At 37.1% G+C, this 27960-nt stretch overlaps 1 protein-coding gene across 7 annotated transcripts in view; it reads right to left on the bottom strand.

Annotated features, from left to right (window-relative positions):
• LOC106663267 (discoidin domain-containing receptor 2-like) overlaps window positions 1–27960 on the bottom strand; it is a 312738-nt gene that overhangs the window by 34392 nt on the left and 250386 nt on the right. For all 7 annotated transcript variants that reach the window (XM_014387974.1, XM_014388013.1, XM_014388005.1 and 4 more), the window contains exon 6: window positions 18402–18541. In XM_014387974.1, the coding sequence (XP_014243460.1) occupies window positions 18402–18541 (140 nt within the window). The remainder of the gene's footprint in view (window positions 1–18401; window positions 18542–27960) is intronic.

The raw sequence follows: 27960 nt of genomic DNA on the forward strand, positions 1-27960 counted from the left end.
CGCTTGACCAATTAATATTTCCATTTTCAAAACTGGAAATAAGGAGGGAAAATTCAAAAGGTGGGGTTGAGAAGGCAAGTTAGTGTCCGAGTTGATCGAAGTCACGATAGGTCAAGTGGTAGAGCAGCTGAGTATCTAGCCGAAGATCGTGGGTTCGAATCCCCACACTGACTTTTTTATCTCAACTAAAAAGCTTAATTAATTGAAAGATATTAATTGTCCACGCGGACCACGACACTAGTGAATTTAATATGTTTGTTTAAAACAAATAAGTTTAAGAAACAATTTATTAGATGGTTGTGCTCATAAAATTTAACTAACAATTTATTACAAGGTTTTGCTCAAAATAGTGCATTAAGAACAAAAGATGCGTTGCGATTGTGATAGTGATTATTGTGATAAACGCTGTGGACTGTACGCAACGTGTGCTTGCGTCGGATAGATGTGCGCACCCCACCAAAACGTGGAAAGGCGTCGGGTAGCGTCGCATGGCGTAGCATCGGGTAAGTGTCTTCCCGGCTTTACGCAAAAGAGATACGTCTGGCACGGCTGATGGAATGCTCCAAAACCATTCCAGGAAATATGCTTTCAAAACGGCCACGCAAATACGCACCGCACCGTCTGTCATGTCCCACTCTCAGGTTCAAGAAATAAATGACCCGCCGACTCGGTAAACGCTTCGGTTAAAATCGCTATGTATCATAGCCCTAAAGAAGGATAGCGATAAAGACGGTTTACGGACCGTCAGGGAGGTAATAAAACAGGTAAAAACCGATCGATCACTTTCCACGTAGGTACTATGTTATGTTTGTTTAATACCATCCCCATCGACCCGACGGCAGTGGTGGGCGGAAAGAATGAATTTTTCTCTTTATCTTTAATCCTTTAATTGCCAGACCATTAGAAACCCCTTCGTTCTTTCTTCAATGAATCATCTAAAAATCATGAGGAAAATATTGAATAATATATAAAACCATAAAATTGGCATGTTTCAGATATAAGACGAAGGTAATTACGTCATTTGTCTTCTGTCAAATGGGCAATTTGTAAACGAGTCAGGAACAAAGAGAGACGGTCGTGCAGATAAATTCTCGTTTGACGTCTTCCTCTTCGGTACAACGTGTTTCCTTCAAAGTTGTTCTCCCGCAATGTTGCGTCCTACGTGCGTGTAGTTTATATTTCTTATTTATCGAATGTCTGAATTTGTACTTGTAAGAGTTGCTTAACGAGATTCATTGGTATCAAGCGGATTTTTGATTATCGTTGGGTGATATCTACATCTTTAAGCGCTTTCAAAAGGTAAAGTGCGTTGTAATTATTGGTGCTCGTAAAAGATCTGTCCTAACACGGCAGGGAAACAATGGAAAGGTTATATTGTTTAATAGGACATGATCGGATTTTGATTGATTGTGTAATCAGGATATGCCATTATTTAAGTGAGTAAATCATGTGTGAGTGACATGATAATGAAGGATTGTTAAAATGAGAGTGTTATTCATGCCGAAATGATAGATTAAATGGGTCAGAAGAAGGATAAACACTTTGTCAAGATAGACGAATTGATAGATATATAGAAGTAGATAAATAGAATGATACATAAACACTGATCACGATCTTACATGATTTTTGAAAATGCCAATAATTTATTAGTTAATTGTGTTTTTAAGAATAATTATGAGGTCTGAGTAAATGATTTGTAAAAATTAGATTGATTGATCAATGGAGGAATAAGTGAAAATCTGAAGGGTGTGAGTGGGTTATCAGTGTTTGATATAAATATAATTATACTGTATTTAAGGTATTGGTTCAGATAAAAAAGTCAGTGTCACAAGCGGGATTCGAACCCATGACCTTGAGCTAAATACCCCGCTGCTCTGCCACTTGAGCTATCGTGACCTCGATCCACTCGGGCACTAACTTCCTATCTCAACCCCATCTTTTGAATTTTCACTCCTTTTTGCCATTTTTCAAATGTCGTGTAATCTATTTGATTCTCGGCCTCATTTTTGATAGACAAACTCAAAAATAAATTTATTTGCTGTTCATTGAACGCATTATTGCCTGCTCTCTGTAGTTTAACTTGAGCTGATAGTTTATTTAATGGTAGTTTAGAATGAATTGTAAAATTTAAACTTTTCTGCAAATTGGTTAATTTTTTCTTTTATTTATGGTGTTTTATATTTCTATGCCATGGTTTCTACACCATTTTTTGAAATTTTGGTACGTTTCGGGAAAACAATAATTATATCAACACTCCGAGGATTGATATAACCTCTGCTGTTGCGAACCTTCGTTTAAAAAGGAAACAAAACTATAATTGAAAACTACGATCTTTGGCTAGATACGCCGCTGCTCTACCACTTGAAGTATCGTGACCTCGATCCACTAGGGCACTAAATTCTCATCTCAACCCCACGTTTTGAATTTTCTCTCCTTTTTGCCATCTTTCAAATGTCGTGAAATCTATTTGATTCTCGGCGACAACTGAAGTAGATAAAATATAAAAGATAACGAAAACTAATGAAATGTAATAAGGAAAATGATGTATTCTTCACTAAAGCCAGAAACACACTTACCCGATGCTACGCCATGCGACGCTACCCGATGCTACCCGACGCAAATCCAAACTCCGATTTTCCATAAGGTTGCATTACCCCCGTGCACATCTACCCGATGCCACGCTACCCTACTCTACGCTACGCCATCCCCACTGTCCAGATTTTCGTCGGGTCGCATCGAGTACAGTCGAAGACAAAAGAACCTGACATTCATATTTTTATTCAAACTACATGTATTATAGTCGTTATATTAATTACAACATGCTTATTTTAATATAAACCAAATGAACCGAAATCAAAAATTCATTATTTTTTATTTTTAAAAAAATTTAATGGCTTGGTAGAAAATCAATCAAAACACCAGAAAATCATTTTTTGATATAATGAATTTAACTAACAATTTGTTTCATTGTTTTGCTCATAAAATTTAACTTATAATTTATTTCATGGTTTTGCTCATACCATTTCACCATTCATCGAGTAGCGTCAGAAAAGGACACTGAAATTTTTTTAGTTTATTTCAAACTATGTATATGTAGTTTTGTTGTTATATTAATTACAACATGTTATTTTAATATAAACCAAATTAACCGAAATCAAAAATTCATTAATTTTTATTAAAAAAAATAATTTTAATGGTTTGGTAGAAAATCAATCAAAACACCAGAATATAATTTTTTGATATAATGAATTTAACTAACAATTTATTACACGGTTTTGCTCATAAAATTTAATTAACAATTTATTTCATAGTTTTGCTCGTAAAATTACACCATTTTGTAATATCGGGTAGCATCAGAACAGAACACCCATATTTTTTGTAGTTTATTTCAATCTAAGTACACGTAATTTTGTCATATTAATTACAACATGTTATTTTAATGTAAACCAAATTAAACGAGATAAAAAATGCATGTTTTGATAAACATTGTTTAATTATGATGGTTAGGAATAACTTTATTTAAAACAATTAAATTCACTAATTTCGTGGTCCGCTTGACCAATTAATATATCACAATTAATTAATTATTAATTTTATCTCAACTAAAAACCTTAATTAATTGTAAAACAATTAAGTTTAACAAACAATTTATTAGATGGTTGTGCTCATAAAATTTAACTAACAATTTATTACAAGGTTTTGCTCAAAATAGTGCATTAAGAACAAAAGATGCGTTGCGATTGTGATAGTGATTATTGTGATAAACGCTGTGGACTGTACGCGACGTGTGCTTGCGTCGGATAGATGTGCACACCCCACCAAATCGTGGCAAGGCGTCGAGTAGCATCGGGTAACTTCGCATGGCGTAGCATGGGTAAGTGTGTTTCTGCCTTAAAGCTCTCCCTGGCCATTTCATTTGTCCCGAGAATACCAATACCTTAAATAGAGATTAATTGACTGAAAGATATTATTTAGTCAAGAGGACCACGAAAACTATTGAATTAACTAAGTTAAATGAAGTATATCTTCAGTAAAGCTCTCCGAGGCCACTTCGTTTGTCGCCGAGAATCAAATAGATTACACGACACTTGAAAAATGGCAAAAAGGAAGGACAATTGAAAAGGTGAGGTTGAGATGGGAAGTTAGTGTCCGAGTGGATCGAGGTCACGATAGCTCAAGTGGTAGAGCAGCCGCGTATTTAGCCGAAGGTCGTGGGTACGAATCCCGCTCATGACACTCCCTTTTTATCTCAACCAAAACTTTAAATACAGATTAATTAATTGAAAAATATTATTTGGTCAAGCCAACCACGAAAACTAGTGAATTTAATAATTATTCTACTTATACTTGTCATTCAGATCAGAATTGATTTATTGGTCAAGGAAGGAGTAAGTGATTCACTGGAGGGTGTGAGCGAGGTGTGTCTGTGAGTGTTTGATATTATAATTGATGTATTAATTTAAAATGTGAATGTCTGTGATTTATTTGAATGACCGTTAGTAATTAATTGATATAGTAAATGTTCGGTGGTTGAATACGAATACCAAGGGCATGCCGGTAAGTGAATGATAAGCGAGTGATTAAGAATGTCAATAACTTATTAATTCCGTGATTGATTAAACGAACGAGGTGTTATGAGTTAGAAAGTGAATAACTGGAAAACGCGTGAGTGATTGATGTGTAGTCAGAAATTGATTGTAGGAGTGATCTAGTTAATAATCGGATCCGGTCATTAATTTATAGAACCGATGTTAACACAAAGTTAAGTCGTAACGAAGTAATTTAAAAACCGTTTGAATAAGACAATTAAACATCATAGAACATATGGAAAAAGAAAGGAAGAAGGACATTAGTTATAAAAATTCAAAAGAACGAGTAGGCGTTTATCCTCCGACTTGATTTAAAACGACAGATCCCTCATAAAGATGCCGAGAATGCCCTATTCGTAGTCAATCTATCAATTTCTGGGGTCCAAATAGAGGAAAATCGCCGCTGATTGCTGTTGCTCCAGGGGTAAAGAAATGTGGCGAAACTGAGCAGATCAACGATGAAAGATGGCTTTACGAGGTACCCGCGGCAAGTAGCTTATCCCGACCGCCTTATAATCACCGAGCTTAAGTGTGAAGCCACGGCGGCCCGGGGCTTCGGCGGCACTAATGCCTTCTTAATGCACTTATAACTGATGACAGGTGGAACTTTCGGCCATGAAGCTCCTCCGCTAAATTTTTGCTTAAAAAAAAAAAAAAAAAAAATTAAGTGAATTCGTATAAGTAAATTTTGATGATAAATGAACCAAAGGCTTCTTAAGAAGAGGAACGACTGCATACATTTATAAATTTTTAATAGGTGGAGGTTTTTAATCTGCGAGTCGATGGACATATGTTGAACTGATCATGTTTGCGTTTCGGCTTTTCCTCGCTGAAGATGATGTGATTGTCGATCAATTCAATACACAAATAGTGATGATCAATTGTGTAGAAAATAATTGGTTGAAACGGTGTGATTTTTTGCTTTTATGGTGATGATTTTATGGTGATCAATATGTGATATCTTGGTTTTGCGTTTCGACTTCTCCTCGCTGAAGATGACGTGATAGTCGATCAATTCAATACAAAAATCTTGATCTTCAATCGTACTCAGAGTAATAGCACAGACGATAAATATCATTAATTGATCAAATTCTGAGCCTTGATCTATCTGCTATAAGAATTTACCCCACCCAAAACATATTTCTTTTATTATTTTCTCCCTAATTGTTCAAACCAATTGGACCTGACTTCGCAGAATTATTTAATCTTCCTGGCCTCTACAAGAATAACTTTTTGTAGATGGAACGCAACGCCCTGTCGTAAAAAGGCTATTGTTTTGAGCAAGCCCCTTTTTTTCATTAAAGTCTTCCTGACAGAAAAAAATAATTGGTTCAAACATTGTGATTTTTTGCTTTTATGGTGATGATTTTATGATGATCAATATGTGATATCTTGGTTTTGCGTTTCGGCTTCTCCTCACTGAAGATGACGCGATAGGCGATCAATTCAATACAAAATTCTTGATCATCAATCGTACTCAGAGTAATAGAAGAGACATTAATATCCTTAATTGATCAAATTTTGATCCTTGAACTATCTGCTAAAAGAATTTACCCCACCCAAAATATATTTCTTTTATTATTTTATTATTATTTTCTCCCTAATTGTTCAAACGAATTGGACCTGACTTCGCAGAATTATTTAATCCTCCTGACCTCTACAAGCATAACTTTTTGTAGACGGAACGCAACGCCCTGGCGTAAAAAGGCTATTGTTTTGAGCAAGCCCCTTTTTTCCTTAAAATCTTCCTGACAGAAAAAAATTAAATGGTTGAAACGTTGTGATTTTTTTCTTTTATGGTGATGATTTTATATGTGATATCTTGGTGATGTCAAGTCAATACAAAAATCATGATCATCAATCGTACTCAGAGGAACAGAACAGACGATAAAGATCATTAATTGATCAAATTCTGAGTCTTGATCTATCTGCTAAAATAATTTACCCCACCCAAAACATATTTTTTATTATTTTATTTTTATTTTCTCACTAATTGATCAAACGAATTGGACCAGACTTCGCAGAATTATTTAATCCTCCTGTCCTCTACAAGCATAACTTTTTGTAGACGGAACGCAATGCCCTGGCGTAAAAGGGTATTGTTTTGAGCAAGCCCCTTTTATTTCTTTACAATCTTCCTAACTGATAAAAATAATTATTGGGTTGTCCGGAAAATAATGCAGGATTTTGGTATTAAACAAAAAAAAGAAACTAGTTACTTTAAAGCAATGTTCTTTAATCAAAATAATTTCCCATACTCTCAATACATTTCTCCCAACGTGTTGGTAACTTATTTANATCCTGTAAACGTAAACAGAATATTTTATATAGATTTTTTTTAATGAAAACTTAAAATCCTGCATTATTTTCCGGACAACCCAATAGTTGAAATGTTGTGATTTTTTTGTTTTTATGAAATATGCAGATTGGACAGTGTAATGGGGGAATTTGTTCTTGTAAAAGCTGTTTCTCGAGAGATGGGATGCTTGAGGTTGTTTCATTGCTTTGGGACATACCGTCAAACAGCAGAAATTCAAAACATATCATTTCAGTTTGTAATTTTTCTTCAAAGAGCCTAGATTAGATCTTTTAGAATATTAGCGACCGGTTAAGTGGTTTCTTTATAACAGCTTCGTAGCGATCAAGGGGAAAGCCGAATGAACCTCCTTCAAACTTCTCCTAATAGCAGGCCCAAAGAATCTCACGCAACACTTTTGGTCGGATTGAAAGGGAATTGTTTGCCTATGAAATGTTCAGTAAAATTTAACTCTTCAATTATCTACAAAAGAAAAAGGGACCAGTTGTTAATAAACATGTCAGCATTTGTTTCCCCGGTGCCATATCGGACACTGGCAGGTTGTCCCACGGAATTGATACGGGTTTCATCAAGTTTTCATAATAAGTGCACCAATTTTCGATTTATTTGGATTCGTATACTACAAATTTAGATTAGATTAGATTAGTGATTGAATTTGAATTGCTTGTTAGTAAAATAAGTTCGACGAAAGGCAGGATTGTTTCAAAAAAGTAAAAGCTGTACTATTTTTTGACATGACAATGAGCATATTCCTACTAATTTTATATTAAAATCCTGGCTTGACCATAAGCCATTTTAAGAAATAGAATATAATGGGGCGTTGGTGGCCGCAACGGTTTAGGCGTGACACGGCGCTCATCACTGTAAGGTAAAGGTCCCGGGTTCGAATCCCAGCGGCCCTGCATACGAACATATTTACAAATGGGCTTTTAGTAGATGATGGGGTTTGGTCTGCGAGTTGGCGAACTCATATTGAACCAGCACAGGGGTCTGTCTTCACCCGCGGGTTTTTTGTTTGAGTTGTTCAAACACGTTTCGGCATTACGCCATCTTCAGTGAAAAACTGTCTGTCATTTAGTCTGAGTAGGGTTTATATAATATTGCGTTCGTAACTTGTCGCTGGGGGCGTTGCGTTAGGGGGCGTGGTCTCCGTGCTCTTTGGTCGGTCTTGGTGGTGGTTATTTCCATTGTCGGTTATTATTTGTGCGTTGTTGGTTTTTTGTTTTTTCCTGGTGTTGGTTGCGATGTTTTGTTCTTCTGAACGTTTTCGTTTTTGTTATGAAGTGTTTTTAGTGGTGTAAAGGTAGTGTGTGACTGTGAGTTTATTTGTAAACTGTAATCACCGTAAGGTAAAGGTCCGGGGTTCGAATCCCAGCGGCCCTGCATTCGAACATATTTACAAATGGGCTTTTGTTCAAAAACACCGGCACCCTGAGGATTTATATGACCTCTCATGTTGCGAACCCTCGTTAAAAAAAATGTAATTATAAAAATTTATAGAATCGTTTGAAAAGGCCGTTCTGAGCGATATTCCACAGGGTTATGAAACAAGTAAGCAAGTTTAGGAAAACACAGTAAACAAGTCTGTAAGGAAGATTGAACTAAGAAGTTTAGTGGCACTATTTCGCCCAAACTTACTGAAGTCGGTAAATAGCGTCTTCAATTATATTAAATTCACTAGTTTTCGTGGTCCGCTTGACCAATAATATCTTTCAAATAATTAAGGTTTTTAGTTAGTTAAAAATGACAAAAAGGAGGGAAAATTTAAAAGGTGGGGTTGAGATGGCAAGTTATATCCGAGTGGATCGAGATCACGATAGCTCAAGTGGTAGAGCAGCGCGTATCTTGCCGAAGGCCGTGGGTTCGAATCCCGCTCGTGACAATGACTTTTCTATCTCAACTAAAAACCTATTTTTGTTTAACTTTTTAATTAATTTATTATTTGTAGTGCAATTTACGGCCTTGTACGAAAGTTCGACTTTTCCTCATGACCTGAATGTGCAATCTGCTTTAAAACAAATAGAAATAATTCTTGACGATAATAATTCTTGCGTGGTTAATTTTTTTGTTCAATGTAGACCATTCAAAAGTGAAATGTTTTAAAAGTTGGCGTACTTATTTGTCGTAGTCATCTTCATAGTTTAGGAAAAAATACGACCTAAGGGGTAATAAAAGGCTAACTAGTAGTTATCCTAAATAAAGGATTAATAAAAGATAAAATAGAAGAATAAGTATTTGGCGTTTTTCTCGCTTAGTTCGACGTTTAAGAGCTTTTATTAATGAGCCATGATAAAAAAAATCAGTGTCACGAGCGGGATTCGAACCCACGACCTTCGGCTAAATACGCCGCTGCTCTACCACTTGAGCTAAAGTGACCTCGATCGACTCGGACATAACTTGCCATCTCAACCTCACCTTTTGAATTCTCCCTCCTTTTTGCCATTTTTCAAATGTCGTGTAATCTATTTGATTCCACAAATGAAGTGGCCACGGAGAGCTTTAGTGAAGATATACTTCATTTTAACTTATTAAATTCAATAGTTTTCGTCGTCGAATTGACCAATTAATTTCTTTCAATTAATTAAGGTTTTTAGTTGAGATAAAAACGTCAGTGTCACGAGTGGGATTCGAACCCACGACCTTCGGCTCGATACGCCGCTGCGCTACCACTTGAGGTATCGTGATCGATTTGAAAAATAGTAGTAGTTTTCTTTTGTTGTTTCGCAACAGCAGAGGTTATATCAACCCTCGGGGTGTCGGTGTTTTAGAAAGAAAAAAAAAACATTTGTAACTATGGCCAGTTCGAATGCAGGGCCGCTGAATTCGAACCCGAGACCTTCACCTTACAGTGATGAGCGCCGTGTCAACGCCTAAACCGTTGCGGCCACCGACCCCTCGAGGTTCCTTTTCCATAATGAAAGTACGGAATGATTTAATTTTAGCGACAAGCTCTGCTCTGCAATCAATGTCGGATTCCGTCTTGGAAAATTTCTAGCATTTTTTCCCGTGGTTATTTGAAATTAACCTGCCTCGAAGTTTAATTTAATATCCTCATCAATAAAGACTGACAGGCAATTCATTCCGTTCATGGAATGAACGCAACTTTCATTTGATATGTCAAAACATGTATGGATGCTTTTAACGACGTGTAAGAACTTCAGACATAAGTTGGATGCTTTAAAAAAATTACAAATTTTCTAAAAACTTATCATAATGGGTAGGTTTATGTAAATCGTTTGGACCTCTTTAGTTTACAACCGTAAATATTTTGTAAAAATTACCAAAACATGTAAAAAACCGCAAGAAGGTGAAAGTTATTATTAAAAATGTTAATATTGTAACAGTATAAAGTTAGAGATTTCAGGAACTTTTACCTTAAAGAAACGGCTAGTAGTACTAAGTAAAAACAACTAGGTTTTCAAATTTTATTTTTGAGTTTTATTCTCGCGTAGGATTTTAAAACGAAAGAAAGATCAGCAATTTTTGTTCATATCGGTTTGAATTTCTCTCGAAAGCTATTTGTTTAGAAATTCCCCATCTTCATACTTCGAAGACCATTCGCTATTATTTATTTGACATGCGATGTCAGGCTGTAATCCGACGCTTTTCCATTGAACAATGGTCTCTTGGTCGGTCGATCGGATTTGTTCTCCTTATTAGCGTCTTAACCTGTGCTCCGAGGACGTAAATACGTCGTTGGTGGGTTTGAGGAACAGAAGAACCGAGGTCGTTTCAAAGGGATCGGCTGGACGTAATTTACGATCCGACTCGTTTCCGATGGACCGGATCGGCCATCCTCATTTTATTTATTCCCCTGGACACCTGTTTCCGTTCGGCTATAGGATTTAAACAATCTGAAAATGTCCACGTCTTCCTTTCCAGGGATAAAGGAATTGAAAAAAAAACAAGCTTTTAACTGAAATTTACGCCGTTTTGTAAATGAAAGATTAAGGTTAAACAGTCGGCATTTTAATTGAATATTTATCTCGGAGCGGTAGGCGTTTTTTCCTTTCTAATTCCGAAGGAAGTAGATTTCACCATCTAAGAAATTTCATACCAATTAAAATATTCAAAATTGGGTATATACAAAAAACAAAATCAGTACATAATTGGGAAAACGGTTTTACTGTTATAAAAAATATGGCGCCCATTTTAGGGTCAAAAAGTATCGGAAGGAAGAGAAAAATGAAAATGGCAAATCTTCATGCTCAGAAAACCAACATTAATCTACACGTGTCGCAAATCATCCACCCAGATACAAAATACCATAAATCTACAATGGACAGTCTAAAAACAGTATAACTAACGTGAACCACGAACCACTAAACAATGAAAAAATTGAACATGGGAAGAGATATGGAGGTTATAGAGATTGAGATTCATAGACAGATAAAGATAGAGTTGGAGGTAGAGATGATGATGATGGATACTATGAAGCCGGTTTGTCCGCCCAAGCACTCCAACATTTTGGCTTATTGTACCTTCCAGCTGAAATGTTTAGAACGGATGACAGTGGAATTAAGTAGCGAACAGTATGTTACATTGGATAAAGTTATTCCCAGTGTGAAAATTTTAATTTGTTTAAAAACGACCAGTAAAGAGGCGGAAGAAGTGAGAAAAACAATTATTGATGGAACGTCAGCGCAGTTCTGTCATATGGAGGAAAATTTTCTCCTTTTATCCTCTTGCCTGTTAGATCCGAGATTTATAAATCTTTATTTGGAAGATACTCTTCCGAATTTCAGATTATTTAAACAAATAAGGCAGATTGTGGAGCAAAACAAATCTGATTCGGATTGTAATGAACCTATACAACCTAACCTAACAAGTTATGACTTGGCTTTGTGGACACACCATAAAGCCAGGAACACACTTACCCGATGCTACGCCATGCGACGCTACCCGATGCTACCCGACGCCTTGCCACGTTTTGGTGGGGTGTGCACATCTATCTGACTCAAGCATACGCAGCATACAGTCACACAGAGTGTATCACAATAATCACTATCACAATCGCAACGCATCTTTTGTTCTTAATGCACAATTTTGAGCAAAACCTTGTAATAAATTGTTAGTTAAATTTTATGAGCACAACCATCTAATAAATTGTTTGTTAAACTTAATTGTTTTAAATAAAGTTACTCCTAACCATCATAATTAAACAATGTTTATAAAAACTTATGCATTTTTGATCTCGTTTAATTTGGTTTACATTAAAATAACATGTTGTAATTAATATAACGACAAAATTACATGTACTTAGTTTGAAATAAACTACAAAAAATATGAGTGTCCTGTTCTGATGCTACCCGACATTACAAAATGGTGTAATTTTACGAGCAAAACTATGAAATAAATTGTTAATTAAATTTTATGAGCAAAACCGTGTAATAAATTGTTCCAATTTTAGTATATGTACCGCCGAAGCGAGTACAATAAATTGTTAGTTAAATTCATTATATCAAAAAATCGTATTCCGGTGTTTTGATTAATTTTCTACCAAACCATTAAAATTAATTTTTTAAATAAAAACTAATTAATTTTTAATCACAGTTAATTTGGTTTATATTAAAATAAGTATGTTGTAATTAATATAACGACAATAATACATGTAGTTTGAATAAAAATATGAGTGTCCGGTTCTTTTGTCTTCGACTGTACTCGATGCGACCCGACGAAAATCTGGACAGTGGGGATCGCAGAGCGTCGGGTAGTTTACCGTGGCATAGCATCGGGTAATGCAACCTTATGGAAAATCGGAGTTTGGATTTTCGTCGGGTAGCATCGGGTAGCGTCGCATGGCGTAGCATCGGGTAAGTGTGCTTCTGCCTTAAAGCAGTAGCATACAAATCTAGGGGTCTGATGAGCTGACCTGATATTTTTCATCGAATGTCACAACCCTCAATCAGGACCCGACTGAAATTTGTAAGGAAATAAGAACTGTTTTCCTAACCAGAAGATCTAAGAAGGTTTCCTAACCATTAAATTACTTACAGTGCCAGCAACATCAGCGCCAAGTAAGCGGCTGTTTTCAAAAGCTAAAGCAGTAGCTTGTCAAACAAGGAACAGGCTAAAACTAAAACTTTTGTAGCCTTGGGTATAGATTCCGCTTTTATTTAGTTTTCATATTAGGCCATCCACTACCACGTTCCTCAAAAGCTTTTCGTATATCACGGAGGGTTGCACTTTTCTGCTTTTTAGGATTGATACTATTCATCCGCACCAAGTTTTATCAGTTCGTCAATTTTTCAGTGATGTCACCATTGCTTCAAAAGGAGTGTTATCAAATGCTCCTTCAATGTCAAGAAAAGTTCCTAATGTTATTTCTTGGTTGTTCAATGAACCCTCTTATTTGTATCGTTCTTTTGTGTAGTGCTGATTCACAGGATTTTCCTTCCTGGTAGGCTGGTTGGTATTTATGAAGGTTTTTTTTTAAAATACGTGCCCCTTAAACGTTCTTCAATTAGCCTTTGGAGTGTTTTGGATAAAAAGGATGTTAAATTGATCTGTCTGAATGATTTTGCATCTGTGTAGTTCTCAATGTGCTTGGGATGTGTGTTTATGTGCCTGGAAAACAAATTTATGACTAAATTTTTAAGTCAGACGTTATTTCACTTTTTTATCCCATTTTCACCTTGCAAACTTAATTTTTAGGCAAAAACCAATGTAGTTTTAAATCGTAAAACTATTTAGCTCAGCTATCAACTATAATTTCAATGTTAATTTCCTGGTTGATAGATTAAATTAAAATTCTATTTTTATGATAGAAAACGTCATGAAATCTAACGAACTATCTAAACATTACTTTTTGGTCTACAATCAGGCCTACAACTAATTACTATAGAATATTTGTAAAAGCAGTAAACCAGACAAAGTACCGAGATGACGGTTTGAAAATCTCTGTACCTTAAAAAATAAATTTACTAACATATTTCAAATCTTTCCATTAATTAAGGTTTTTAGTTAGTAAAAAGTTAGTCACGAGCGGGATTCGAACCCACGATCTTCGGCTTGATATGCCGCTGCTCTACCACTTGAGTTATCGTGACCTTGATCCACCCGGACACTAACTTCCCATCTCAACTCAACTTTTGAATTTTCCCTCTTTTTGCCATTTTTCAAATTCAATTCAAAATTCAAAAGGTGGGGTTGAGATCGGAAGTTAGTGTCCGAGTAGATCGAGGTCACGATAGCTCAAGTGGTAGAGCAGCGTCGTATCTAGCCGAAGATCGTGGGTTCGAATCCCGCTCGTGACACTGACTTTTTTATCACAACTAAAAACCTTAATTAATTGAAAGATATTAATTGGTCAAGCGGACCACGAAACTAGTGAATTTAATATTTCAAATCGTTAGAATCGTCAATATAAGAGACAGGTTAGAAAATTAAGATTATCTGAGTCCTGACATTTCTTTTCATATGTTTTTGAAAGATAATCTGATACAATTCCGCAGTGATTTTAAAACAACGTTTATTTTAACTTTGACTGAGAAGATTTTCCAACGAATATCTCATTAAAATGATTAAATCTGACTTTAAAATAATGTCCCGACGGCCAGTCTGTCGATAATTAACAGCACAGTCCAATTAAAATCCCCGCTTAAAATAAGCGCGTAAAGTTTATTTCACGATTCGAAACCGGGACGGATGAAGTACATATAAGGGCGAAGGTAATAGCTAGTCAAAATCCGACTTAATTGTATGATTACCGGCCTCGCCGATCCGGGTTTTATTGAGGTGAAAGGATAAGAAAGCCGAACGTTAGAAATTCGCGCTGATCTCGAGATATTTAAACATGATTATCTCATTTTTTAACTAATAACTGCGGCACCGTGAAACTGTGAAAGATTTAATTATTTTCAATCCATAACACTTGATGTTTCTTTTTATTGAATAGGCCCATTTCGAAAGTGGCGTGTAAATATTGCTCGGCTGCTAATTACAACTAGTTTATTATTGTACATTATTAAAAAAATCTTTGCGCATTGAAACATTTTGCTCATACAATTCATGTATTATTCAGATATCGTGAGATGCGGTCTGGTGTGATGTAGGTTTCAGAAAAAAAATTTCTTTATCGTGCCAACGTTTCGATCTTTATTGAGATCATCTTCAGGGCTCAAAGTGTTTGTTTTCTGCGTAGTTGTCATTCTTGTGTGTCGTGTCGGTACTCTCAACACGACACACAAGAATGCCACTATTACGCAGAAAACAAACACTTAGAGCTCTGAAGATGATCTCAATAAAGATCGAAACGTTGGCACGATAAAGAAAAAGTTTTTCTGAAACCTACGTCACACCAGACCGCATCTCACGATATCTGAATAATTATCGACTAACGGTCACTAATCACCACACAATTCATATAATTGTTTACATTATGACTTATGAGACACCATTAAGGAGAAGAAGAAGAAGAAAAATAACTTTATTCTGGGAGTGGTGTCCCCTAAGAAAAATTTACTTGAAATAAATAAAAGAAGTTCCTTATATGAAGTTAAAAGTAAAAAAAAAAAGATAGAAATCTTGGCACAATGTATACCAATAAGGCAGGACAGAAGAAAAAATCACGAGAATATTAAACAAAAATAACAAATGTTAACGTGAGGTCTCTGCTTGGAGGGAGAGGAGGTGATTATACAGGTGGGATTTAAAGGAGGAAAAGGAGGCAGCGTGACGAATAGAAATAGGAAGGTAGTTCCAGAGTTTAGGGGCTCGGATCAGAAAGGATCTTTCGAAGGTATGGGTTGTAAGTTGCGGAAGGATAAGGTCGATTGGGGATGAGCGAACCAGTGCGAACCAGAACGGGAGAGGTTTTGTTTATTTGATGACATTAAAACTAAAATGGAGAGACAGCAACAAACTATAGAAAGACCATCCGATACTCAAGGGCCGAGAGATGACAAAAACAGGATGTTTGACTTGAATCAAAACTTCCAAATAAATCTAGGTACCAAAAAAGAATGGGAACAAGAGGGAAACACCTCTTTTAAGTATGGCACCATCCTTTGGAACACAGATGGATCTAGAGCACAAGAAGCTACGAGGGCAGGAGTATTTAGACCTGGAACCAAATACTCAGAACCCATGGGAAAATGCACCAGAATAATTTCACGCAATCGAAAGGCTCAACCAACTCAACCTGAGTAAAGGGTACAAAAACTAGATAGCTATTATGTCAGATAAGCAAGCAGCCATCAAAGCACTAAGCTCAAATATCATTAGTTCAAGGATGGTACTGAACTGCAAAACCAAATTAAATATATTAGGTAATCAGAACAAAGTTAGCCTCTGGGGAGTAGGAGGCAACGAGAAAGCGGACACCCTTGCAAGGCAAGGGGCTACTACACCGCTGACAGGGCTTGAACTCTTCTGCGGCATAGGAATCCACACTATTAACAAGTATCTCAGACAGAAGGACATAAATGAAGGAACTGTGGAATTGGGCACAGACAAGCCAAGAATCTCCGAACCAATTTTGGTAGAAAAGAAATTATAGAATGTATCAGGGGAAGCCGGAACAAACTGCTAATCCTAATATGATTCCTAACATGACACTGCAAGTTAAATGGTCACTTAAAGAAAATTGGAATAATCCAAGATGGCACGTGCAGATTCTGCAAAGAGGCAGAGGAAACACCATCACATCTACTAACTAACTGCGGAGATACACTTGCCCGCAGGAGGAAGTGTTTTGGGATGTATAATGTTACCATAGAAGAAGTTCAACCACTGAAACCGGGCCTATTAATCAAGTTTCTTGACAAAATAGGACTCACCGATGTGCTTTAGGCAGAGTAGGGGGATACAATAGCTCTTAAAGGACGCAGCATACTATACCCTGAAAATAACATCTACATCTAATCAAGACATTTGATAGAAGACCATACGAATACAGTTTGTTTAGTTTTTTTCAGAATATCCGGGAAATTAAACTAAAAAGCTTCAGATAATTCTGGATTATTCTCATCCCTTTCTAATCCAAATTAGCGCTCGTCAAAACAAATCATCATTTATAACCTTAAATGGTACTGTAAGTTCATCCTCATGTATATATATATATATCCCGGAGTATAATGCCAAGATCAAAGTCAGCAAGAAGCTCAGAAAAAAGTGTCAATTTTGCAGTTAATTGTCAATGGAATTGAGTCATTTCACCCCTGCCTCAATTTGTTCAGATATATCACGAATGAACGTTTTTTTGCGCGCTCTGATTGATCCAGATGTCAGAGACTTTGACTTCGGCCTTAACCTCATCCTCTCTCGCGGACGGCAGTTTGGCCGTCAATCTTTTTTTGTCATCTTCATTGGAGTTTTTTCATTTTCACGTCGCGAATCGCAGTAATTAGGATAAACTAACTTTGTCACAATTTCACAAGCACATTTTTATGTAAGATTTTAATGGGTAACTACAAAAATTGCGGGAAATTAAAATAAAACTCGAAAACTTACAAGTACAATATAAGGAAATAAAAACGTAAATAAATAGTAAACTCGAAGTAATGTAAATGTTATATTACTTTTCATTTTCTTAAGTATCTCTTAGGGATGGTTAGGGATTAGGGATTAGGGTTTTATAGATTAGGGTTTTTTTTTACGAGGGTTCGCAACAGCAGAGGTCATATCAACCCTCGGGGTGCCGGTGTTTTTGAAAAAAAGCCCATTTGTAAGTATGTCGGGTTCGAATGCATAGCCGCTGGATTCGAACCCGGGACCTTTACCTTACTGCGATGAGCGCCGTGTCAACGCCTAAACCGTTGCCGCCACCGACGCCCCTTAAGTATCTTATTAATTTTCCTCCTTTTTCAATTAAGAACTTCGTACAAAATTGTAGACGATGAAATGATTTTTTTTTCTTTCTTTGGCCACTTCATCAATTGTGTCCGTATCACGATAGGACCATAATAGCTTTTTTCTTCGGCGAAGTGGATGTCTTACTGAGTGGTCGAAGGTCTAACTTGAGAATACCTGCCATTCCTGAGCCTTATTCTGTTCCTGCGACACCACGTAACCGTCCGTTAAAAGGATGGAATTTTACTAAAAAAAGCTGTACCTTAGAAGAAAAATTTTAATAATAACAATTTTGTTGGAACAAGAGTAAGTACACAAAATAGGGCAGGTAGGCTACGACCAATCCGAATGCCTTTTTTCTAAAAGTTGATTTGTTCTAAAACTCATTGCGTTTTTAAAAGAAAATGTTAATTAGACATCAAGGAATATTTTAATATTAGATTTAAGCTATTGTGCATGTCAAGGAAAAACCGGGACGACAATACCGCCCACCAATGCGGGCCTTCGCCAGCGTGGGGTGCATAAGGCTTTTTAAATCTATAATTTGACTTTCACGTTATTAACTCTGACATAATCTCTTTTCAGGATTGTGGATAAAAATCATTTACAACACTAAGAAAAAAATCCAAATCCCATGGGGTCCGAGATCATTCTTGATCCTCTGAGTTGCAACCAAACGGCATTGACTAATAATTTTTTATTACCTGTACTTCTTTCGTGTAGGCGTTGTTCATGTGGATGTACATGGCGGAAAAGTTCCTCAATGTGTCAAACTCGAAGACTATCTCTACAGGCCTTCCTGGTATGCCAAAGCTATCGTTCCGCCATCCGATCCATTCGTAACCTGTAAAAAATATATTTTTAGTAAAAAATGATTTTGACTGATGTTTTTGACGGAAATAATTATCTAAATGTTTTGTTAAACCAAAATGCTTATACTGTTGTAAATGTTGCTTGGTAACTTTTTTAACGTTATCCCTCTCTCCATGAGGACTTAAAATCCTCTGAAAACGTATGTCCTCTTTTCTCATTCGCATCATTAGTTCAAACCACGGTCTTCTAGTTCTCCTATCCGACTTTTATCAATTTTCTGAGAAAGTACAGCTTTGGCAAAATACATGTTACTCCTCGTTGCCATCCCTATTTTCGAAGACGATCCGCAGGCGAACACCCATCCGCCCAGCGTAGCTATTCTATTGACCCTATGTGCTTTCGATAAAATCAGAATAAATACAGTCTTACTTAGACAGTAAGGCAATTTACTTGTTCTTTTTTACAAGAACCGTTTCCGCATGGTACTCATTATCCGATCGGCGATACCGGACCTATTCATTATAAACCGGGAGTTAGGAATTACGGTTAACGTTTGCGACCGATTTGCCAGCGACTTTACCGAATATTAAGTTGAAATTTTCCTATTCAATCTCATTATATGTTAATGTTCGTTTGCGAATTTATCTTGCTCATTGAATGCTTAGTTGTTTCATATTATCAGTGAGTGTCTGCATGTTTTCTCAAACGAAATAAATAGCATCAATTAATATTTTTTAGTTTTATGCCTTTTTTTCGGTCTCTTGATAATAGCACACCGGATGGACATGCTCGGGGCAGCAGAAATTGATGCACATTTTGAAACGCAATACACAAAAAAACATCACAAAACATAGAAAGTGAAATCAACAGCATCAAGTTGTTGCACACTCACCAGAACTAAAAATAAAATCAAATTCCAAATATACAGAAAAGCCTCTGCAAGTGCCATAAATTCACAATTCTACCACCTACAAAAAGCAAAAAATTTCAGCATTATGCAGCTTTATGACACATACTCTGAATCTATGGCTAATATCTAAAAACAAAAAAAAACATATCAATGAACACCATGACCATGCAGCTACCGCAAACGCCCCTAGCGATAACCGTCGGACCCAATGATAATAAACGCTTTGTACAAAGAACAGACAGTTCCACATTGTACATGGCGCAATGCTGAAACCGTTTCTTTAATTCAACAAACCTGGTAGTGAAAACTGGCGTAATAAGCGAGCCTAGCCGGTTCCCCATGTGTTCACCGACTCACAGACCAATATCCATCATCAACACAACAGAACAGGTTAAAAGATAGTCCAATCAGAATGAGGGAAGTTATTGCAAGTGACATCATAAACTCACAATCCTACCACCCATAAAAACACAAAATGTCAGCACTACGACACTCTGACTGACTCTATGGCTAATATCTAACCGGTAAATTAAAAAACAAAAACCTACCAATGAACACCATGACCACGCATCCTACCGCAAACGCCCCTAGCGACAACCGTCGGACCCAATGATAATAAACGCTTTGTACACAGAACAGACGTTCCACATTATAGATGGTGCAATGCTGAAACCGTTTCTTTAATTGAATAAACATGGGAGTGAAAACTGGCGTAATAAGTGAGCCTATGCCGGTTCACCATGTGTTCACCGACTCACAGACCAACACATCATCAACACTACAGAAGAGGTTAAAAGATAGACCAATCAGAATGAGGGAAGTCATTGCAAGTGACATCATAAACTCACAATCCTACCACCCATAAAAACACAAAATGAGCTTTTGCAGCTTTACGACACATACTCTGACTATATGGCTAATATCTAAAAACAAAAAACATATCAATGAACACCATGACCACGCATCCTACCGCAAACGCACCTAGCGACAACCGTCGGACCTAATGATAATGAACGCTTTGTACAAAGAACAGACGGTTTCACATTGTACATGGAGCAATGCTGAAACCGTTTCAGTAATTCAATAAACCTGGGAGTGAAAACTGGCGTAATAAGTGAGCCTATGCCGGTTCACCGACTCGCAGACCAATATCCATCATCAACAGAACAGGTTAAAAGTTAGTCCAATCAAAATGAGGGAAATCAGTATTGGGTCTTTTTTAGGTACGTTCACCGCCGTTCATTTTCTAAAGTGATCGTAACTAACCATCTGAAGAAAAAAAAAAGCGACTGTTATATCAATTATAGGAACAGTAGGTGTTTATGCCAATGTAAACATTTTTATTTATTAATAGTTAATTAAGTAATCGTCATTTGTTATCTTAAATTTATCATTTTGAAAAATCGTGAAAAAGGAAAATTTGTTAGGATCAAGACGCTGGAGGGAGAAACAGGTCAATTTTCAGCAAGACGTCCAAAAAGAGTGAGTCACTTCCTGGTTCTCAACCTGTACGCAGGAACGTACAACAGCTGTCTTCAGCCAATCACTGCCTGGGTTTCAACCTGTACGCAGGAACGTACAACAGCTGTCTTCTGCCAATCACTGCCTGGGTTCAACCTGTACGCACGAACGTACAACAGCTGTCTTCTGCCAATCACTGCCTGGGTTCAACCTGTACGCACGAACGTACATCACCTGTCTTCAGCCAATCACTGCCTGGGTTTCAACCTGTACGCAAGAACGTACATCAGCTGACTTCAGTGAGTCGTTCCCTGGCTTTCGACCTGTACGCACGAACGTACATCAGCTGTCTTCAGTCAGTTGCTCTCTGGTTTCCGACCCGTCGGCGAGTGGCTCCCAGACTCCAATCTCAAGCTCCCAGATAAGCACCAACTTCTCGTTTGATCTTCCCTGTCATTGAGAACAAGGCGTACGAACGTCCTTAGTAATTTTCTTCTCAACATTGTCATTCTGCATATCCACTTATGTCTATATAGCTATTTCTGGCCAGATTTTAGTTTCCGTATTTATGTCATAAATTGTGAATTAATAAATTTAATTATCAAACGAATTATTAGACTATTTTTTATCCATCAAATCCTTTACGCGCAACTATCCCTGGTAGCGCCGGATTTGGAGGGTAGATATCCAATACTTTCTCCCTCAGGCGTCTACGAAATACTAGGTAAGATAGTTAAGCAGCGTAGTAAGGAAAAGGGGGAAATTTTATCAATAAATACCGTAGCAGATAAATTCTATTAGGCAGTTGATGCTGACGTCCATCGAGGGGATGCACGATGCAGTCTAGCGGGTGTAGTCTGGATTGAAAACCCTTTTGTGTACAGGAAGCACGAAGGAGGGTCTGGAGGCTTATCGACATAGATTCCTCCCCTTTAAAGGGTGGGCATTGTTGGAAAAAGGGTATCAAGCCAGGTCCCCCTAGCCGCCGTTGATTTTTCCCAGCCCTTCTTGTGATAAGCCTGGGTCGTCACATGACGGGCCATCCTCAAGAGCTCACCCTTTCAAAACACCCTTAACCTTCTCTCCCTTTAAAGTTCACTAACAAGTTCTTTGCTTAACTGCATGATTAATACTCTACAGGTGAATGAAACTTCTGTTAATCTCACGTTTTCAGGTAACACACTGACTTTTTGGTTCATGCATATACGAATTTTCTACTCAAACAGCTCCTCCCCCTATAACTCGATAATTATAAACAACATTAGTAATATTTTTGCTTTAGATTCAAGTATTACATGAAGTCAGATAATTAGAAATGTTGATTTTTAAACGTAAAAAATACCTTCTAACCTGGACAGCCGCAGTCTTTCTCCTAGATGGAATTATTTATTGCCCAGCTGTTAAAAATTTTCATATTCCCAGGGGAAAACAACCGTGGGACCGGGGTAAAAGTCGCGAGAAAGGCGCATAATTCAGAAGGTGTAATTTTTTAAAACATGACAAGAATTGGCTGCGTGCGTGTTCGGATGTTTTGAGTCGGCGTGGGCAGCCGGTATGAATAGCGTAGATTTACGGTGAGGGTTTCGAATCAAACATGGTCAACAAGCGATCAATTACACAAATACATGAAAGGGTACGGCTCCGGGAGTCCATAGCTCTCTTCGGAGCGATCTTGGTTAACATCCTTCTCAGGGCTTTTACAGGAGATTTCAGCTCCCTTGGGGGATGACGGTTAATAGAACCTAGACTTTTTTCATATTGTATTAACCCAAAATATTTATTCCCTTCGATAAAGAAGTAACACGTAAGTAACAAGTAAGTAATCAAAAGAATTAGCTAATTTTCTACATAACTAGGACATTTTTAATGAAGCAGAACAGTAATTTGAACTAATTCACGTTGATAGAAGTAATTTCAGCAATTTTGGATCAGACTCAGATTGTTTTCTTTCTCCCGGGTTCTCACACCACTCCTGAGAAGGTTTTTCTCCCTGTTGATGAGCTGTGACCGATGAGTAACTGCGGATCTTTCGAGATCGCCCTTCCTTCATGTGATCTTGCTGTTTAAGGCCACCGTGAGTAGCGAATTCACTTTTGAATGAAAACTTTACCAGGCGGTTATACAAAACAAAAGTTTTATGTATAAAAACATGAAAGGTTACTTTTTTTTAAAGATTCTGTATCAATAAAAATTAATTATTAATGTGTTTGGTACGATTAACAAACGATAAACAACATAAACTTGCTTTTTGTTCAAGGCATCGACAAGAAATTTTAAAGCAAAGCAGATGGCAAAACTATAAATATGAGTAATCATATTGATCATAGCTGATGATATTGGTCTCATTTTGTCACTGATGAGTGGCAAAATGGTAAAAATCTTGATAGATGTGTCTATTTCATGATATAGCGATTTTGTATTTTATTTCTGTCGTTCTTTCTGTGTCTAAATTTATTTAGGAGTTTAAGTACTGTTGAATGTCTGTCTGTCTTCTTTCGTACTAGACCTCATATTTTTACTAGAACATGACTTTTTCAGTTAGGCCAATTGTAGCTAATTATTTTTTGTCCTTTCTGGTTTTGAATGTATGTTGTGTAATATTTTGTTCTTTTCTTATTTAAGCTGATTCCGTGACCATCACTGGCTGTACCTATGGCTGATTTCACGCTAGGAAAATTGTTTGGTTTAGTGTGCAGTTCTCACATACCTCAAAGCCCAGTGCGATATGGATATTTCCTGCTCACCCAAAATAGCCATGTTGATGCTCCGCTTAGTGATGCCAACGGGCATTGGTTCTCAGACACAACCAATCTCCGGACCATGTGTAACTATTAATTGATTTCGCCAACCCGATCGATTGTTTTTGACTTTTTTGCTACAATGCAAACTATACAACTACGAAGCATAGTATCAAGGAACTGGCAAACGGCATACAGTAGAAATGTGTGGTGATTAGTGACCGTTAATCGATATTTATTTAGAAATCGTGAGATGCGGTCTGGTGTGATGTAGGTTTCAGAAAAACATTTTCTTTATCGTGCCAACGTTTCGATCTTTATTGAGATCATCTTCAGGGCCTGGGATTTACAAACTTGTTTACATATAACGATTACATTTTGGATGTGGAAAAGTGAATTTATACAATGCAAAATATTTTTTTTTTTCAAATCAATACAGATAACATACCTATATCATCACATTACATTCCAAATATCAAATATTTTTCACATAGTCTAATTTCCCAACAATTTAGCTTTCTTTTCCTATTTATCCCTTTTTATATAATCCTGAAAGGATAATCTAACCGAACCATTACCAACACATTTTTTCCCCCTTCATCGGCTATTTTCACCTCAAAGAAGCCGACGCCTTATACAAAAATGTCTTTTCTATACCGACATCCTTCCCCACCCCTTCAAAACCAAACATATATAAACATAAAACAGCAAAATCTCACTGGCACTCTCAACACGACACGCAAGGATGGCACAATTACACAGAAGACAAACACTTTGGGTGAGTAGAAATACTTTGGTTGAATCTATAAAAAATATATTTTGCATTGTATAAATTCACTTTTCCACATCCTAAATGTATTTGTTAAATGTAAACATTGTTTGTAAATCCCAGGCTCTGAAGATGATCTCAATAAAGATCGAAACGTTGGCACGATAAAGGTTTTTCTGAAACCTACATCACACCAGACCGTACCTCACGATTTCTAAATAAATGTAGCTCATTATTTTTTGTGTCCTTTCTGGTTTTGCATGTATGTTGTGTAATATTTTGTTCTTTTCTTATTTAAACTGATTCCGTTACCATCCCTGGCTGTACCTATGGCTGATTTCACGCTAGGAAAATTGGTTTAGTGTAGTTCTTACATACCTCAAAGCCCAGAGCGATATGGATATTTCCTGCTAACCTGAAACAGCCGTGTTGATGGTCTTAGTGATGCCAGCGTAGAATCTGCTAACGACAGACAGACGATCAATCACGGGAACCGATATTCCAGTGGGGGTGACAATTAATTGATTTTTTTGTATCTATTCAAACCGGCAACCCGGTCGATTGTTTTTGACTTTTTTGCTACAATGCAAACTATACAAGTACGAAGCATAGTATCTAGGAACTGGCAAACAGCATACAGAAGGTTTGATGGCCGTGACCTTCTTGGGCGGCTTATTATGGCCTTACATTTTGAGTCCATATTATTTCATGTTCATGCTGTTCCCTGTTTTTAGTGTATGTCCCCGGATATCTTCCATCTCCTGAGTTTGGTTTCAGTGGTTCTACTTAAGTGCTTAAACCAAAACAATTGCCACAGTAGCAGCCAAACGTGTAGAGAAAATTTTGCCACAGCAAGTCCGGTTATAGCTGTATACTTTCATGGATGTACTTGACTTTTTGTTCATGTTTCTGCTAAACTTTTAGAACAAGTGGACCTTATCAAACATCCGGCTGGAAAACGTGTGCAGAATGTTAGTGCGGGATTTGACATCTACAATCGTCTAGGATCGTTATTATCCTTTGGTTCAATGCCTTTTAGTTGTTACATGTTTTAATAAATGTTTTTATTTATGTATTTGAGCAAATTTACTTGGCTTCGGTGTTTTCTATAAGCCTGTTAAATTAAGCTAACAAGGCTAACAAGAACCATATCACCACAGGTCATATATTAGCCATTTTGCTGAGTTATTGCCTTTCGTGTTTGCATATTTTAATATGTTTTATTTTCTTCAAGCTGATATGCTTGGTTTCAGTATTTCTACAGAACATTTCAACTATGAGGCATGTCCATTATGATTATCGTCGAATCTTTGGGTCGAAGACAACTGATAGTAGCACAGTTTTGATTAGTGTTCTCATATTTTTATTCTCACGCCAAATTTGGTGATCTTGCCGCTTATGCTAAGCTTTTAAAACTGTATAACTATGAGGCATTACAACGTAGCAACCTATACCGTAGATAGGTCAGTAGTTTAACAGTTCTCTCTGTCTCTCTCGATCTCCCTCTCCCTTTCTCTCTCCCTCACCCACTCTCTCTCTCTCTTTCTCTCTCTCTCTCTCTCTCTGGTGGACTGAGCTGAAGGTGCTTCGGTTCTGCCAGCTCAAGTGGTAGAGCAGCGGCGTATCGAGCTGAAGATCGTGGGTTCGAATCCCGCTCGTGACACTGATTTTTTTATCTCAACTAAAAAACCTTAATTAATTGAAAGATATTAATTCTTCAAGCGGACCACGAAAACTAGTGAATCCACGAATATGTTTTTACATTTTCCTTGTAGTGAAAGCAATTACATTACAAGCATTTTCTATCGAAAATTTGTATACTCCAAGGAAAAATTCTTTGCGCCCTTGAGTAGCGTAGACCCGGCTACGGCTGAGGTGGCGTTTGAGCATAGATCTGATATTCAGCTGAAAACCGTTCCCTAGTGACGATAGTAACTACTAGCTTTTCCTATTTTCTATCTATTGGGTTGTCCGGAAAATAATGCAGGATTTTAAGTTTTCATTAAAAAAAATCTATATAAAATATTCTGTTTACGTTTACAGGATTACTCATTTGTATGAATGTCAACACTTATTAATCCTCTTCCAAATGATATTGTTTGTTTACCTCTGTAGCATTCCGCTACTTGGAAATAATTCAGTCATCCTTATAATGTCAAAGCGAGAATTTCGTACGATTTTCTTTTACGAGTTTAAACTCGGCCGAAGCGGAGCCCAAACGGCTAGAAACATTAACCAAGTCTGGGGCGAGGGTTGTGTTAATGAGTGCACTGTGCAAAGGTGGTTTAAAAAATTTCGGGAGGGAGATTTCAGCCTTGAAGATGAAGAAGGTCGTGGAAGGCCTTCCTCTCTTAATGATGATGTTCTGCGATCAGTGGTGGAAGAAAACCCCAAAACAACTGTTCGAGAACTTGCAGAGCAACTCAAAGTCAGTAAAACGACCGTCGCTGACCACCTCAAGGCGATTGGAAAAGTGAAAAAACTCGAAAATTGGGTTCCACACTCATTAAACGATCGCCAAAAAAATCAGCGCTTTGATGTTTGTGCATCACTTCTTTGTCGAAACAAAAATGACCCATTTCTGGCCAGAATTGTTACATGTGACGAAAAGTGGATTCTCTACGATAACACTAGACGTTCTGGACAGTGGCTCGACAAAGGAGAAGCTCCAAAGCCCCCAACTCATCAAAAAAAGGTAATGGTTACGGTATGGTGGGCTTCATTTGGTTTAATACACTACAGCTTCTTAAATCCTGGCGAAACCATCAATGCTGAATCATACTGTAACCAAATTAATACCATGCATCAGAAATTGGCAGTAATGAAGCCCTCTTTGGTCAATCGGAAAGGGCCCATTTTGTTGCATGACAACGCTCGACCACATGTGTCACGTGTAACGTCACAAAAATTATTGGAGCTTGGCTATGAAACTTTGCCTCACCCACCCTACTCTCCGGACCTCTCGCCTACTGACTACCATTTTTTTAGACACCTGGACCACTACTTACAACACATAATATTCAAAAATCAAACGGAACTGGAAAATGCATTTATTGACTTTATCAATTCTAAAAATTCTGAATTCTACTCAGACGGAATTAATAAGTTACCAACACGTTGGGAGAAATGTATTGAGAGTATGGGAAATTATTTTGATTAAAGAACATTGCTTTAAAGTAACTAGTTTCTTTTTTTTTGTTTAACACCAAAATCCTGCATTATTTTCCGGACAACCCAATAAAATCATCATGTTCAATGCAACATCTTTAGGACAAGGATCTTTGCTACAAGCGTGATTGTCGATGAGCTTTCTTTTGTACTTGTTCTTTTCATTTTCCCAAATGACTCAGTTCTAATTTTCTGTCGACGACGGTTTATCCTTTGTACTCATGATGTGACCTCATTATGACTCCAATTATAAGTTGTGGATACTTCAAATAGCAACTAGTTCTGCGCATCCTAAAAAGTATCAAGAAAATTATTATTCCCATCCCTGGTTCTGCATAGATCAAGGCCAGGGTCTCGCTTAGGTTTCTTCCGGAAAAAATTGAATCAGGAAAATTTTAATGTAA

The sequence above is a fragment of the Cimex lectularius genome, unplaced genomic scaffold (genome assembly GCF_000648675.2).
Source record: "Cimex lectularius strain Harlan isolate CLEC.00 unplaced genomic scaffold, Clec_2.1 scaffold80, whole genome shotgun sequence".
Lineage (NCBI taxonomy): Eukaryota > Metazoa > Arthropoda > Insecta > Hemiptera > Cimicidae > Cimex > Cimex lectularius.